Source organism: Nothobranchius furzeri, chromosome 4 (assembly GCF_043380555.1).
Source record: "Nothobranchius furzeri strain GRZ-AD chromosome 4, NfurGRZ-RIMD1, whole genome shotgun sequence".
NCBI lineage: Eukaryota > Metazoa > Chordata > Actinopteri > Cyprinodontiformes > Nothobranchiidae > Nothobranchius > Nothobranchius furzeri.
In genome coordinates this window covers 77652540-77669960 of record NC_091744.1, presented here as the reverse complement: position 1 = coordinate 77669960, position 17421 = coordinate 77652540, and the positions used below count along the sequence as shown (strand labels likewise).

Below are 17421 nucleotides of genomic sequence, written 5' to 3'. Positions count from 1 at the left end.
ATACTAACAGATGTGGCTTCACATATAAGAACTGTTCTATTTTTTGTCAGTCCGATGTTGGTTTTATGCAGTTTCACATTCTTTACAAAGCAAAGATAATATGGTGTTTTATTAACAAATTACAATTATAAAGAAAACATTTAGGTGTTAACAAACAAGAATTTATTAACAAAACTGCTGATGTCTTTCCAAAACGTGTGTGTGAAAGTCGGGTAGATTTGCAGTCAAGGACGTAATTTTCCCTTTAGAAATGGGGGGGATCTTTACAGTATGTTCTAATGGGAAACCAGCTTCAACACAAACTCAACACAGAGCTCAACCAGTGTCAATTTAATATAGCGTAATATTGTTTTTGGATGGTAAAAAGTGCAGGGGTCAAAACTTGACTTTGGAAAAAGTGTGTGTGGGTGTGTGTGTGTGTGTGTGTGGGGGGGGGGGGCATGTCCCCCCTGTCCCCCCCCAAAATTACGTCCATGTTTGCAGTAATGTGACGTCATCGGCAGTCGAAGGACCCTGAGCCGATCCTGTACCGACACCGCCATTGCTCCCTCAAAAATGTAAAGAGAGCCGAGGATATCTTGCGGCAGATACGGAGAAGCTTAAAGAATACCTTGCAGTAAAACTCAAAAAATATGAGCATTTTATTCCCTCGTGACTGGAGGAGTGAAAAGATGCGCAGCAAGTGTTTTATTTGTGGACGGAAATGATGGAAAACATGGGTTTAGAGGTGGCGAGCACATGAAGAGGTGGAGGAGGACGAGTGACTAATTGTCCGTGTTAAAATGTCTCTTCAATACAAAAAACACAAAATAAACACAATAGTAAATGCACTAACTTGGACCGGATACATGACCGAATGCCACAGAACAGCGCCACACCCTCTGTTCTCCTGCCGGGGAATTGCTTTGCAACACTCCCCAGGAGACGGAGAATTATGAGATCAATTGTCTCCATCCGTGTGTACATGTCTCTCATTCGTGGAGATGACGGAGAACTATAAATTGTGCTTTAGACTCCAAATCCTGCCATCCGAAGCTACTTTCTCCTCCAGCTGAATTCTCCAAACAGGCTTTCTTTCCTAAACACGTCGTACACGGCATTCCTACTAGAGACCACTGCAAATATGTTAAAAGCATGAGTGAATGATCTCTTTGATGTTTTTACGGTGTTTTACATATATTTCAAAAAGCCACTCGTACAGTTTTAAAGACAATATTTTGAGCTAACTAAAGTTTGTGGAAGCTTTCTGCACTCTGAGGGGATTTGAGCGAAAACCATAAATACAGCAGTGGGCGTGACGGTGAGTGTAGAAGAGAAAAATACAGATGTTTTGATGCATTATTTGCAGTGTTGGGAGTAACGACCTTTAAGTATAACGGCGTTCTTTTTTAGGTAACGGAATAATTTAATTAATTACTTTTCCCACTGTTGCAACGCCCATACCATTGTAAAGGATGGGTAGTTTACATCTTACTTATAAACCATAAAATGTGAGATTCCATAGAAATATGAAATATCAATCTGACGGATCTTTGAATATTTTAACCAGAAGATCAGAACTTTTTATTGCAGGGATTACTTGACACTTCGTATTAACTCCAAGGAAAGAGAAAGAGAGTCAGGTTTAAAATAGTTAAGAAATTTATTTCTACACAGTTTAAACAAGACTAACTTAAACACTCTGTGTACTGATGGACTAAGGTGGAGTGAGACATGAGGTGAATGATGGTGTGTGTGTGTGTGTGGAATGTTATTATCAGAACCAGCGGATCCGGAGAAACATTTAGTTCTGAGTGGGAGTGGATGTTCCGCTCTAAACTTTAGTAGGAGATTTATAACACACATGAAACGCCATCTGTCTATGTACCCAGGGGAAGCCTCCGTTAGATCTAGAATCTCGAGGTCCTCTTGGACCCTCCTTGAAACTGAAGCCGGTAGAAAAGCAGCGGTGCCGACAAAACTAGTCTTGAAATGCTTCCAGGTCACGACAGGTTCATTGGCGTCTCTGAGACCCTGAAGGGGTCGTGAGGTTCCGCTTTTATTCTGAAGGAACCGTTGCAGTCAGGTGTAACGTGCAACAGATTTTATCCAGCTTGTCGAGGTTCTTTTTGGCTGAAGTGGAAGTCCGGATGGCCGGTCCGAGACTTCTCTAGAACGCTTTGAACTAAAGAAATGGTGGCGTGGAATAGTTTTTACAATTGTCATATTTTGGTTTACGGGCGAATCAGAATTTGACATGCAAAAGAGGGTTTATACAAACACCACAGATAACCACGCCTAGCGTCAGAAACGAAGGTTCTGATTGGATCAGACAAAAGGAAATGTGTCGTGTGACTTAAGCATTACTCTGTGTCATCACGTGTCTAGTGCAAATGTCCAGGATTATAATTACTTGTAAAATACTACTGATCACAGGATTATAATATCAAGTAATAACATTGTCATTTCACAGATTGATTGAACATTGGGCTCATCTTATAATTGTAATAACAAAGTTGTTTGATTATGTATCTATCAAAAGAGAGTTCTTCGTCTTCGTCTTGAGCTGTAACAGAGGTGAAGCAGTTCAGATGAGCAGAGTGCATGAAAGACCTTGGTCACTATCTCATGTAGATTAGGCCTGTATTAGAGACTTTATGTCTCTGCTCGAGCAGACGCAGCAGATCATGACCTTTAGGTCAAAAACAGGACATTCATGATGCTACACCGCTACTGGGGACGGAAGGTTTTGCGTTACTATGTGCTTGTCGAACATTGAGCAACAGTGTGAGGCTTTCTGACCGCCACACTTCAGCTGCAGCCAGGGAGAGAGAGGTGTCGGTAACGCTCTTACAAGCACGATGATGATTGGCCGGGTGGGTGGAGACCCTCAGTGTTCTCACTGTCTCAGTCACTGCCTGCTGTAGACACCACAGAGCAGTGATGGGAATAACACCGTTTAAAATAACCGTGTTACTAAACAAAATATTTTTTTTCAGTAACAAGCAATCTAATTAATTACCGTCGTCTTTTATCAAAACGTTGTTTCTGTTACTGATAAGAAAATGCGTGCGTTAAGCAGCACAGTGTGTTGAAGCTGTCATGAGCTGATCAAGAGCTAAAGAGGTAGATGTTTTCATCACGGCCCGTGAAGAACGAGGAAGACGTGATGAATATCTACGGCTGCAAGTGTGAATCTGCAGCCGTGCCCTTCTTAGCGTGACAGCGGGACGTCCCGAAGGTCCGCTCACCTGTTCACCGCTCAGACGTCCTGATCTTCTACCTTCCTAGATCATCCAGCTGTAACCTGTGTCTGATCATGTCTTTAGTCCCGCTGTAACACTAATGCATCAGTCTCAGACGTCATGGTGCTCAGGTGTTATCATAACTACCTGTGTGTGTTTACCACCCAGCTTCAGCTCTTCTGTGGTTGGGTCTGACCCAAGTTAGTAAATTTAAGTCCTTCATCAGGTTTGTGCCTCTTCTAGTGTCATTTTAAAGGATTTTTATTTATTTATTTAACCATTACGCATTTATTTAACCATTTATTTATTTACTCCAACCTGTACGTCTCCAGAACTCGGGGGCGTGCAGGTCGGATAGCAGCTGACCCTTCTCACCCGGGTCACAGACTTTTTGAGCCGCTTCCCTCAGGCAGGAGGTTACGGTCCATCCAGACCAGAACCTCTCGCCATAAGAACAGCTTCTTTCCATCTGCCGTTAGACCTGTGAACAGCTTATAAACACACAACCATGCTCGTCTTCGGTACTTGACATAACGTCACGTTATCGGCCATGTTACCTCTACCTGCCATTTTTTATAGCAAAGTTTTATGCTAGTTTATTATATTTTATTCTACTTTATTCTATTTTTTAATTATATTATTCATGTTATATGTAGCACGTTAGTACCGAAGCAAGTTCCTAGTTTGTGAATTGTTTGTTCACTGACAATGGCAATAAACCTTTTCTGATTCTGATTCTGATTACTAGATTAGCAGCAACAGAAATGCTACTAAAAACACACAATTATGTGAAGCTGGAAAAATTAAAATGCTGTGCAAAATTACATTTATTTAGGTAATTTAAATAGACTGCGAGACCATTTAAAGGCTCGGCAACCTTTACAGGTGTTTCTATTTGCAATTTTAAATTTTAGCTGATTGGGGTCTTGTTAAATATCACACAGTGACCTTTTAATAGTCTAGATTAGTGTAATGTTCCTGTTAGTAGTTCCTCCTGTTAAGTGCCTATTTATTTAAATTATTCAGGCTTATAAAAAACATTTGGACATGCATTTTTTTATGTTCCAGTCATTAGTCATTTATATTTCACTACTGAAGTTTAATTAAGAGGGGAACCCATTTTTCTTTCATTCTTTAATGAAAAAAAGTAACTAAGTAGTTATTTGTCTTTGTAATTAGTTACTTTTATAGTCTCGTAACTCGGTAAGTAACTGAGTGACTTTTTTGACAAAGTAATCAGTAACTATAATTAAATTACTTTTTAAAAGTAACATTCCCAACACTGTGCAGCAGGTAAAATATGTGTTGGGGGCTTAAGGGGATTTCATTTTTTTCTTGCAAAAATCTTTGCGTGACATCATCAACTATATCAATAATATTCTTTATAAATCATGTGATTGAGTAAAACATTGCTAACTCTAACCCTAATCATGCATCGTCTGACTTTCTGTGACATGTTTCAACTTTTAAAGATGTGAAGTCTGACTGGATTATAAAGCTCCTAAAAGGGGCGGGGCTTTCTCCATCATTTAGCCAAAGTGCCATGGTTATAAATGGTAAATGATCTGTACTTGTATAGCACCTTCTTAGGGCACTTCGCAACGCAATCAGTCATTCACCCATTCATGTGCTGTGGGGATGTGCTACGATGTAGCTACAGCTGCCCTGGGGCACACTGGGCGAGGCTGCCGAGCACTGGCGCCACCGGTCCCTCCGACCACCATCAGCAGGCAAGGTGGGTTAAGTGTCTTGCCCAAGGACACAACAGCAGAATTCTCTGGTGGGAGACAGAATGGAGCCTGCAACCTTCCAATCACTGGACAACCCACTCTATCCCCTGAGCTATCATTGTTCTTCTCATCTTTTTTTATTCAAGTCAAAAATCCATAGCCAAAGATGCCTTTTGTCTTTTTAAAATTGCAGGGAGTAAAAATAGACAAAAGTCAAGACAGAATCATGGAAAAACATATTTCAAGAGTCTAAATATCTTGCCCGTTATTAGAAACATTTATTATTCAATTATTATTTACATTGACTAACAAAGGCCTCTTTATATAAAAGTTTTTTTTTTTTTTACTCAAATCACCTTTTAGCATTTGTGAACTATGAAACACAAACACCAAAACGAGTGTGTGGAGGTTGTAGTTGCAACAATAGAAGAAGGTTTCCAGCTGGTGGGATGCCAGGTTTGCTGCCTTTGTTTTATTTGGGTCCATCTGTTGCAGTGGCGGCTCCAGAATTTTTTTTCTGCAGGTGCTATGAAGGAGCTAGTCTTTTTATTGAGGGTGCTATGAAGGAAGTGGTCACGCGTACCTATTGTTCTTTAAAACACCTTCAACACTAGCAGATACACATGCGTGCACAAAACCTCAACAACACCTGAAACAATCACTAATATACATAAACATATGAACAATCGCTGACTTTTCCATGAAATCATAAACACATACAGCCACACAGAAAACCACCTATAGTGTTGCAAGGTTAGCTAACGTTAGTGTTAGCATTTCCAGTGGCAAAACCCTCGACTGCTGCGGCGGTTGAGGGTTGACTCTCTTCATCCAGACCCGTAGGTTTTTGTGGGTCTGAGATCACTTCCAAACATTCATTCGTTTCTGACTGAACCCGTGGAAACGTGGGCAACAAAAACCCATTTTACCACTAGCTCTACCTTTCACTCGTTCACAGGTGGAAAATGAGGTCAAAGGTTAACATCAATTTCCTGTTTTGGTTTAAGTTTTTACTATCTATATGATAATTTACTGATTATTTTTGTTTTGTATGTTAAATATTATCACATCCACACTGGGACGTAATTTTGGGGGGGGGGACGGGTGGGACATGTCCCCCCCACTTTTTCAAAAGGCAGTTTTGGTCCCCTGCACTTTTTTCCGTCCAAAAACAATATTACGCTCCATTAAATGGATTTGGTTGAGCACTAGGACCGAAACGGAAACCGGTTTCCTATTAGACCCGCCCAAAAGCTAATCTATTGGCTCTGCTGATACTTGCTAACGTATTATTGGCTGTTGCTGCTGTCACTCAAGTTGTAAACAGTCAGAACGTGCTCACGTTGTTTTGCTAGTTTGGAGCCGCTAGGGAACACCGGTACTGAGTCACATCGTCAACTAGACGCTGTGTAATATCAGAGCTCAGCTCAGCTTCCATTACATAACATTTGAATAAGTGTTCATTTGTGAGTTTTTGGTAGTTAGGCACAGCCAGGAGGCAGCATGTCAAGAAAACGAAAAGTGATGAGACTTCTTTCAAAGTCAAAACGTAAGTTGGAACATGTGACACCCCTGCATTAAGCTCAGACTCACCTCCTCCTTCACAAACATACTCAAAACTAACTTTTACAAACTCATCTCCTCCACATAACTGACTCCTCAGACACAATTTATTTGTATTATTATAATTATTTTTTTATTATTATTACTAGTAGTAGTAGAAGTGTAACTTCAAAACTTTTATCATTTAACTTTATTGTAAACGTATCTATTGCAATGTATATGTTCACATTAAAAAGCTCTGAAAAATGAACAGTATCATCATCGTCAACAGATTTTTTTAAAGCTTAATGTCAAAGATGTACACTTTTCATTAGATTTATCTTATTTTTTCCATTTATTTTTTGTGTGTTGAAATGCAACAACTGTTTAAACACTTTTAAGGGAAAAAACATTTAATATGTTTTCATACACTCAAATGTTAGGGTGATGATCATGTGTAAAACATTAGTTCAGCATGTCCTCTAACACAGCAAATGAACAAACGGACAGATCTCAGGAGGGACCGTTTATGTATAAATAATTTTTATACTTTTGACTAGGCCTGGGAAAGTAACAAATTTTGCTGGACGATATTTTGTCCAACAAATTGTTGATGATAAACGATATCATTGTCAACATTATCTAGACCAAAATAACCACTAATATAATGTTAATATATCATAATAATGCAAGTACACCCTTTAAAATGCAACAAATAAACCTTCATTTAACATTGAAATGTCCAGAACCAGAACTTCTAAATGAATAAAAATAACAAACAAAAATTCAATAAAAAAGGAATCTCACTCCCTGTTAGAAAATGTTGCACCAAAAACAATAAAAAAAGACCCAAAACAATAAATACAATGGCCTATCCATTGTCAACAGCCAAAACTACACTTCAATAATGATAATAAATAAAAATAATAATAGAGTTGTACATTTTTTAACTTTATATATATATATATATATATATATATATATATATATATATATATATATATATATATATATATATATATATTGAGGATGGAAAAATTATTGAGATGGGCACGTGACGTGTCAAGGGGTCTTTACATAACACCCCCCACCCCAAATCCGCACAAGCCTGCTGTGTCCCCCCCACTTCTGAAATCAAAATTTCGTCCCTGCATCCACACGTTAAATTAAAATTAAATTGTAAAAAAAAAAAAAAAAATCTAATTACTTGGGGGTGCTATGACTAATCCAGGGGTAGCTATAGCGCCCCCCAGCGCCGCCACTGATCTGTTGTTGGCTTCACCTAAACCCACTCTGGTTTTAGATGGTCGCTCCTCTTCTGAGAAGGATAACAACGTCTTCTGGGCTCAGAAGCAACTGCTTAACTTGCATAGTCAGCCATTTTCCACAGTGCCAGCCTCGCTGTGCCGAGCGGACTGTTTGGCAACCCGTTATGGTGCCCTCTACTGGCTGGTAGATGTAAATATAAACCCAGTGTCATTCAGTCAAAATAAAAACTTGATTGTATAGCTCTTAAAGGAAACACTGTGCCTTCATTCTGCATATCTCTAAATGCCCTGTGGCTGGATTATTAAAAAAAAACTTTTTCTTACATTGTTCCATATTCAACGTTTAAGAAGATCTGTAACAGACTTTCTGAGCCTAACAAAGACTCAAGCTGAACAGAAAATTCACACTGAGGTGAAATAAGTGATTGGACAATTCTTCGATTGGCTGATTATAGAAAGTTCAATAAACCAATCTTTAACAGAAAAGAGTTTTCTTAATGTTGATGGTTTCTCTAGCGGTTTCTAAGGAAACATCAGCGCTGGCGTCTCTAATTGGCTCCATCAGCTGTTCTAACAGAAGTGTTGAACGACCTGCGGGCGACACGATCAATACATGAAGCTAAAGTTTGCCATTGAAAGAAAAAGACTTCATTACTGGTACTGATTTTTTTTTCTAATTGATTTTAGATAACTGGGATTTCCAACCATCTTTTTAAACTTAGAATTAAGGCTGAAACATGACATTTTTTTACCCATAAATCTCTGACATTTGTGCCATTAAACAACTCTTAATTTGGTCTACCTACCTATGTTTCTAAACTGATGTAGATGTGTGTTCTCATCCCACGAGGATTCACCTCCGAGAAGGCACGTCCAAACTTGTCTTCTTGCCTCCTGAGCTGAAAGCTTAGAGAACCCCTTGTTCTACACGATGCCGTTCTCTGATTATCGTCTTTGGCTCCCACCACTCTCCCAGGGAAGTGAGCTGTTCATGACAGACGAGGAGCGTCTGGCGGTGGAGGCCCGCCGGGAGCTGGAGAGGCAGGAGCTGATGCGTCAAAAGAGAGTCGCATTGGAGACCAACAAAATCATTAAAGAGCAGCAGGAGAAGGAGAGACAGTGAGTGAACTACTAGACTCCTAATTGGCTCTGTCTTGACACCAAGTCCTCAGTAATGTGACAGGAGGGACTTGAGGTCGACATTTAAGGTGGTTGTGTGTTAAACTTTTCTCTGACTGCTGTGATCCGACTCTGAAATATGTTTTCACACAACCTGCAAGTAAAAAAAGAGAAAAACATCCAATGATTGTTTCAATTCCTTATTTTTTGATTAAAGCAAAAGGAATTTGATTAAAAATGATAATTCCTGGACAAATGTTGTAATAAAAAAGGATTTACTTTTGATAAACTGTTACATTCTAAAAGATTTTCATTGAATTTCACCAAACTTAGAGATTTATTAAGCTTTAAAAATACAGGCGAGATTCTTGTCAGTGCTTTATAATGTTTAGAGGTCAATAAAACAGTTTCTTGTCAGGGTCGTCTCTCCTTCATGTAATTGCAAAATGGACAAAAGCCGTATTCTGTACTCATAGCCTTGTGTGCTCTGAGATGGATGCGCTGACTTATGATGCTATTTGCAGGAGAAAGATGGAGATCTCTCAGAAGGTTGCAGAGGAAGAGGAGCGTTATCAGAAAGAGATGGAAAAGTATTTTAAAAAAAACATGATCAAACTTAATTATGTTTATAGCTTTTCTAAGATCTATTCTTTTTCAGGATCGAGGCTGTAGAGAAGAAACACAACAGAGACTGGGAGGAGGACTGGGGAGCCAAAGAAAGGCCGAAGAGCCCCCAGCGCTCTAGAAAAAGCCCCTCGCCCTCCCCTCCTACAGTAAAAACCACCCCACCTCAAAAAACCAAAAGTTCACGTATGAGATTGACTTCAGCTTTTTCCTTAAATGCACGAAATCTGTACAGTGATCCCTCGCTACTTCCCAGTTCGTTTATCGCGGATTAACGACTTTGCGGATTTTTTCTTTGGAGCCTTATTCAAGGGAAATTCGCGGCATTTTTCACCGATTTGCGGTATTTTTCTATGCGAAATATCAAGAAATTTCTGTTTTTTTTTCATCAATTTCATCATAAAATGCACTTTTTGTAATAAAACTATAAAAAAAACAAGTAAAAATACAGTACTATGTAAAGGGAGGGTTTTAAAAGTCTGAATACTGAATACGTACCTGTTAAATAAATACTGTAAATACGGTGTCCCTACTTCGTGGATTTTCACCTATCGCGGCCAGGTTTGGAACGCATCTACCGCGATAAACGAGGGATCACCTGTATTTTCTTTTTTCTTATTTGCACGCTCTCTTATTTTTCATTTCTGCTGGTTGCTGTGCTGTTTCCTCTCATGACCTTTCCTACTAAGTGGATGAAGTGGCCTCCTTCGCAGAGGAAGAGGAGGGTGAGGAGGACAGACACGTGAGTTTGGAGTCTTTACCTGTCATTGTGTCAGCTGTCGCACAAGGACGTCTGTGCAAATCCACACCCAGGGTGACAAGTGGTAGATTTCCTTTGACAACAGTTGTGATGCTACAGGAGGCGACTGAATCCAGCGTCAGTTTCATCCTTTGAACTTGGCTTTTGAGTGTCGTGCTGCTGATTTTCATATTTGAGGCTTGGTCTGAGTTTTCTCTTTCAAAGTGGCTTTTTATCACTTTGAAACAAGGATGGAGGTTGATTCGATCATTAAGAGATTTCTGTGTTCATCTGCATCCGCAGCTTTTGGCTGGTTTTATCGATATGAGGGGAAACTGCCGTCGTTACGCAAGGTACCGCCAGCGGTTTGTGCTGTGTGAGAGATGTGCTGGAAGTTTGCTTTTCCTGTTTAACTTGTCCTGACTGATGATCTCCCTCAGAAGGGAGAAAAGAAGAAGAAAAAGAAGAAAGTGTCGAACGCTGACACGTTGCAGGAGCAGAGAAAAAACAAGAAGGAGATGGAGTTTGAGCTGAAACTCGCCAAAGAGAAAGAAGAAATGCAAGAACGGGAGAAGCAGCTTAAGATCAATCGGCTGGTTCAGGAGGTATGAAGGGAGGAGTTTTTGAGTTGGATGGATGCTCGACCGCTTCAAGGAGAAGCCAAACCTACTGTTTGATTAAATGACGGGTTGTAGTTTTTAAATCCTTGCAGTGGTTGCAGATGATTTGATAGCTGATGATTAGAGCTTGTTTGAAGGTTTGACTCCTGCCTGGCTTCACCTCCACGCCAGGTTTCGGAGACGGAGAGGGAAGACCTGGAGGAGTCTGAGAAAGTTCAGCACTGGGTGGAGCGCTTGTGTCAGACTCGGTTGGAGCAGATCTCATGTGTGGAGACGGAAACCCCAGAGGTGTGGATTGAAGCTCTGACTCTGATTTACACTGTAGCACTTTTAGCTCTGCTTGGCAGATGTAAGGTGCTTTATAAATTAAATGCATTATTATTATTATTATTATTATTATTATTATTATTATTAAAAGCTCTCTCCTGCCTCTGAGCCGAGGGTGAAGCGTTTCGCCGGGGGCCTCCAACTCGCCACCACCGATCTGGATGATATAAATCTGGATGAGGTGGACCAAAGCCTGAGAGGACCTCTTAAAAAACTGTCCCCCACTCAACCCAGCACGACTCATCCTCCTCCTCCCTTGCCTCCGCCTCCGCCCTCGCCCAGGTTGAACCCGACCATCCCAAACTACTCCCCGCCTTCACCTCGAGTATCTCCCCAGCGCCAGCGCTCTTCTCCGTTCAGCTCCAGGAGACCCTCCAACGCCCCCTCTACGTTACCCAACAGGGGGCGCATGCCTCCCCCACAAACCCCTCGTCCGCCTTCCTCCCACAAGCCTCCGCCCTCTCAGTCCTCACGGCCCCCATCCTCTCCTCAACCCACGCCACACCCTCCTCCGCCGCCGCCACCACCTCCTCCTCCACCACCACCACCCCCTCCACCTCCTCCTCCACAGCACTTTGGAGAGCGTGCGGGCTCCCTGAGTGGTTACCGCCAACATCACCACCTCCAGCATCCTCCCAGTCCTCCAGAGCTCAGCAGGAGTGAGTGGGAGGCAGGCGGGTATCTCCCTAGAGGAGGGATTTATTCCTCCAACACCAGTGAAATGTCCCACCCTCCCAGTCCAAAGGTTTGGCTTCTTCAGGGTGCCTCGTGTGAGAAGCATGATGGTGATGTTATTCATTTTCTTTTTCTGTTTGGAGGCTTTAAATATATTTTTATAGCAGTGCTCTAAAAAAACGCTGCAGTGCATGCGTGCAGGACATGGTGTGTTTTATGCATGAAGAGAAAGAAAAAAGGCTTATTGAATTGGACTGGACTGGATTTAGCTAAAGTGTGTGAGAGTTTGCACGTTATGAGGTGTGCAGAAGTGATTTTCTTTTAAAGTGTCTGATCTCGGAGGCAGTTTATAGGTGGTGAAGCTTTTAGACACTAAGCGTTCTGCATGTGTGTGTTGCTTTGACATTTCTAGCACCAGTGTGTGTGTGTGTGTGTGTGTGTGTGCGCGCGCACACGCAGACTGAAAAGATGAGTTGCATTTTCAGGTGATGAGAAACACCTCCCATGCCAGCCGCGCTTCCAATACAAGCAGTCAGCTGGTGAGCCTCGTCTTGTGGAAATCATGTCAGACTCTGCGCTTTTTTTTGGAACTGGTTGATGAGCTTTGTAAATTTGTTGCTTGGAAACATGGTCCTCCACCGATAGCAACTGGCTCCCAGTCCCCCCAACCAGAGACGTCAGATGGCCCCTGTCATGTCCAAGCCCGTTATGCTGCCTCAGACCCAGACAACCCGACCAGACCCGCTCAGATCTGCCGTCCGCTCTGATGTCCTGGTATGAAGCACACACGCTGCACTCTGCTGTCCCTGCACAAAAACCTCAATCTAACAGAAAAAAAGTAAACATCTGACTCAATATGCCACCAGTCACCTTTTAGAGTTTCCCTGTTTTTATGAGACAGAATATCTATGCACAAGCTGCATTTTCTTTACTGGCTTCCACAAGCCTCTTCCTCTGTAGGAGGAGGTTAAGTAGCAACCATGCAGAGCAGCTTTAATGCCAGCAGCTGCAAACAACCACGGTCCCCCATCAGTTTGATTATATGGGTCTAGATGCCAGCGAATAAGCTTGATGTTAATTAACTCATAGTTAGGTCCTAATGATGCTTTTTTGTTTCATCAAGGTTTGAAGGTTAATTAGAATTGCCTTTAGGACATCAGCCTTTCTGGGTCTGTTCAAAGAGAAACGAGTGAAACTCAAACCCACTTTAGATGCACGGACCAGTGAAAAGAGTTGTCGCCGACACACTTGAAACCTGTTCACAGCTGTAGTGCCGCCGTGCCGCTTTGAGTGGTTTTACATGTTTCTAGTCGATGTGTTGCAGTCGAACTTCAAGGGAAGGTCGCGTTTCACATGAGCTCAAATTTCCAGGATTTCTAGAAACTGTTCAGTCTGAAGAAAATGGACTAAAATCAGCCACCTTGTGTTTCAGCCTCCAGAAATGCTGAAGCGGATGGTGCCTTTCAACTCGTCTTTTAAATCAAACAAGCAACAAGTAATTAGTGACTTCCTGTTTCCTGCTTTGACCTTTAGATGAATCCTGGGTGTTTAGTCCCACTCATAGGTTTAAACCTCAGCGATGCGTTTCCCCCTCGTTTTGTCTGTTGTTCCTTCTCTGCTGCATCGCTGCCTCTTCAACGACTCGCTCATGCATGACCGCTCTTTCATCGATTTGAAGCTGACAGTCGTGCAAGTGCACGTGTTGTTTAGTGTGGGAATGCATGCCACGGCATTGTGTCACTGGAGAGTGTGGTTGTGTGTTTTTATGGGTTTCTGCATTTAAAAAAATGCATCTGAAACATTTTCTCTATGTGTCCAGTCATGTCAGTGCAGTGTGTGTTAAACTCTTTTAATACTGAGTTTCATTGGGTTTATTATACTACGTGTTAGTCAAAATAAATATGAAATTTAGAATTCTTCCATTTTAAATTAGAAAGCTGAAAATCAGCTAATAGATTATTTATTATTTTTTCCATCCAAATTAAATAAGTGTGAATTTTAGTGAAATTCTTGTCTTGTTGGATTTATATTTGTGGCTTAAGGCATGGTGCTTTATGAACAAATGCTCCTAAGGATCTGTGATGTTCCTTCATCCAGGGCTGAGCTCAGCCTTTAACATCAAACTGCTTGTCAAAGGAAATCTTGACGTCTTGTTCGTGTTTACTAGACGCTCATTAACTGTCTGTTTACATACTGATCGTTTTAATAAGCTGCATGTTGGTTTTGTTTCAGGGATTTCAGAAATATGTGGACGACTTTGATCCCTACTCCATGGTATCGTATGGTCGCTTGTGCTCTCGCTGCAGAAATACAGAAAAGTGCTGCAACAATGAAAATGATTCATTTGAAATAAATGCATTAAATTGGAAACTGAAACAACCACATAAAGGGTGTCTTGTTGGATCTTCATCAGAGGTATTTTGTCGTTAGTTCTCCACAGACCAGATAGCCGGACGGGATGTGAGATTGTTGAAAGTCAAAAAGGTAATTGGACTTTTTAGTGTATTTACGGGTAAAATATCCCTGAAGCATCACTCTTCTCATCTGGGTTTCCTTCTCAAGGTGGGGCAGCTAGACCTGGCTCTCGAGGGCGGGGCGGACTCTCCTCTGGGAAAGTTGGTGATTTCTGCTGTCTATGAGGGTGGCGCGGCTGATAAGCACGGTTAGTCCATCTTTGACCTCACAAAGGGGGCCACACAACTCTGTGGGCTCTAGAGGGTCTGGCTTCTTTTCCATGGACTTCTTAATGCATCTCTTCATGCTGCTCTTTTCCTGCCAGGTTACTGTCGTTTACAGACTACTGATGTCACAAAATCTTTAATTAATGCATTTTTTATGTTAACTCTCAAAAATCCATTGCTTTTGAGTTTACGGTCCATGTGTGTGTGTGTGTGTGTGTGTGTGTGTGTGTGTGTGTGAGAGAGAGAGAGAGAGAGAGAGACATATTTGTTTTATTTAATTGACTTTTGTTTTCATAGTGAGTTACTTAGATGGTCAGAGGTCTCTGATGTGTGTGCCCGTAGGTGGGATTGTCCCCGGGGACCAGCTCATGGCCGTGAATGGGAAGATCCTGATCGATGCTACATTGACGGAGGGACAAAACTCTCTGGCTCGAGCCTGGAACAGTGGAGGGGTACGAGTCCAGTTACCAATCAGATCCCATCACCTGGACTTTAAAAAGAAAAAAGTTGTGCAAGATTTGATGTTGTTGCTTCAGCCTGAGTTCATATTCTGCATCGATTTAGTCAGATTTATGCCCTTTTGAATTATTTTCACCCACAGGACTGGATCGATGTGGTGATTGCGGTCTCTCCACCAAAGGATTATGAAGATGAAGTGTAAGCATTCCTGTTTCTTTTTAGCATTTAATGTGACAAGTTATAAATCTCATGAATTATTAATATCTGGTTGACTAGTTTACAGATTTGTGTGTGTGTGTGCGTGTGTGCGTGCGTGTGTGTGTGTGTGTGTGTGTGTGTGTGTGTGTGTGTGTGTGTGTGTGTGTGTGTGTGTGTGTGTGTGTGTGTTCAGCCCTAAGGCAGTATCAGTCAGTCCCACTGTAAACAGAAAGGTGTTTGAAGGCAGTGCAACACTTTACAGACATGGCTATCATCTCCATCACTAGCCCCGCCCCCTCCCATCTCACCCCTGTTCTGGTAATCAGCTTCAGCCCTCCTCTTCTTTGCTGCACAGCAGAGTAGATGTGTGGTGTGCCACTTGTTTTTGTTTGGGTCCTGTTTATTTTATTCCCCTCCAGGACATGTGACAGTCTTTCTGTCAATCAGAATGAATAAAAAGACAGCAGAGGTGGTTTTCTTTTTTGTTTGTTTCTTTATATCCACACTGATTTGTCATCCTGTTTGAGTCTGGACACAAACTTTTTAAACAATGAAAAAGTTTTCTTTTTTTTTCAGTTTTAAATTGATGTCCATGGTAAAATGTGCAGTTGAGTGATGACGTCTGGCTGCTATAGACACTAAGTGACCCATTCCAGCATCTACATGCTAAACCCAGCCTCGCCGAGCGTTATGCTGCCCCTCTCATGTTGTTTCTTGGAGATGTTCTTGTTTTCCATGGAAACACTCAGAAAATCAGTCTGAAAAACACATTTGCAGCATTTCCAGCCTGGCAGACATTTTACCAGATTTCACCTCATGCTTCCTGGACCGTCTCCCAGACACCGCGTTGGCCGCTCCACTGCAGTCGGAACTCCAGTTGTTCCAGAAAGCATGAGGTGAAATCACCTTAGAAGATCCTGCCAGGTCTGTCAGGCGGTAACTGCTGCAAAAAGTTTGATGAAAGTTTAATTTTCAGTAAACTCCTACCTCTGACGTCTGCATGTCCTGTTCATCTCCTATACGTCCTTTACAGACTGAATGTTTCCTTGGGTAACAATAAAATTCCAAGTGAGCGGTAAATGATGCGTGCTGTCCAGCCGTGAACACTGAAACTCCTGCCAGCCTTCAGCGGTTGTTCTGATTGATGTTGTCTTACGGGACTGTTACATGTTCTTAGTTCACTCTGAACAGAAATGTCTTTAATCTTGACCTAAAAGAGGCTCTGCATTGCATCAGGTTAAAGATTAATTTCACTTTGAGCCTCAACTTCTTTCATTAACTCACCTGTATGCACGTTTGTTGTGGTCAGAGTGCAGTGAGCTAAATTAATAAAGGATGTTTGGTTTTATTTGGTGTATTTTAATAATCAAATCTGAAAAATTTGTGTTTATTTTTTTATATTTTTTCCATTTTGATGAATTCTTCTGATTTCTCCTGCAGGACATTCTTCTAGTTTCACCTGCCAAGAAAATCAGCCTGATTAAGTTGAAGACTTTTAAACTGTCACCTGCAGACAAAAAGCCTCAGATGCTCGTTTAGCGTCTTTGACACTGAACCAGTTGCTATTTAGGCTTGACGTGTGCTTTTAATATTAATTGCTACTGCCTTGTCTAGTCGTTACTTGCTTGTTTTCTGTTGTTTTTACTTCTGTGAAGCTGGAACATAATTGACCTCATGTCAGCACCAATGAGGACTCTCTGCTAACGCCTGTCAGTAAACAAATGAATTATGAGTCAGCTGTGATTAATGGAGCGTCTATAGCCTGCTTTCTCTGAGCCTAATAAAAGACTGCCCAGAATAAAGACCAGGTTCTCTAGTGCTTATTGATTTTCTGCTTCTAATTGAAAACACTTTTAATGAAATGTATCATTACAAGCTGCTTCTTCATGGAAGGATAACCTTGACCATGTCTACAAATAGGACAAAAAATAGGCAGTGTTAGATATGCTTAGTTTATTATGTATCTAATTGTAATATTTGTTACATTTTATTTTATTTTTGTTTTGAAATAGAGCTATGAAGAAGTATTTTCCCTTTATAAAGTGCTGTTTTTTTTTACTTTTTCATTTACGTAAATTTAAACAAATCCCAACATCACACAAAGATGATCTTAGTAAAAACAAAATGCGTTTGTCCAATTATGGTTTTATCTATCAAAGTAAAAAGAAAAAAAAAAGTCCAAACCAGTCGGACTCGATGTGAAAAGGATCAGGGA

At 41.2% G+C, this 17421-nt stretch overlaps 1 protein-coding gene across 2 annotated transcripts in view; it reads left to right on the top strand.

The window, feature by feature from the left end:
• The window catches only part of ush1c (Usher syndrome 1C), a 27840-nt gene extending 10998 nt beyond the window's left edge, over positions 1–16842 (top strand). The window contains exons 11-26 of one of the 2 annotated variants that reach the window (XM_070550442.1): positions 8741–8883; positions 9408–9473; positions 9542–9687; positions 10550–10599; positions 10687–10851; positions 11038–11154; positions 11285–11938; positions 12354–12407; positions 12514–12642; positions 13301–13363; positions 14101–14142; positions 14299–14352; positions 14431–14530; positions 14892–15001; positions 15151–15206; positions 15400–15563. In XM_070550442.1, the coding sequence (XP_070406543.1) occupies positions 8741–8883; positions 9408–9473; positions 9542–9687; positions 10550–10599; positions 10687–10851; positions 11038–11154; positions 11285–11938; positions 12354–12407; positions 12514–12642; positions 13301–13363; positions 14101–14142; positions 14299–14352; positions 14431–14530; positions 14892–15001; positions 15151–15206; positions 15400–15493 (2043 nt within the window). In that variant the 3' untranslated portion in view covers positions 15494–15563. Of the gene's footprint in view, positions 1–8740; positions 8884–9407; positions 9474–9541; positions 9694–10196; positions 10250–10549; positions 10600–10686; positions 10852–11037; positions 11155–11284; positions 11939–12353; positions 12408–12513; positions 12643–13300; positions 13364–14100; positions 14143–14298; positions 14353–14430; positions 14531–14891; positions 15002–15150; positions 15207–15399; positions 15564–16646 lie in introns of those variants that run through there. The other variant, XM_015964899.3, reaches the window with a different exon arrangement.
• Positions 16843–17421: the final 579 nt, after the last annotated feature.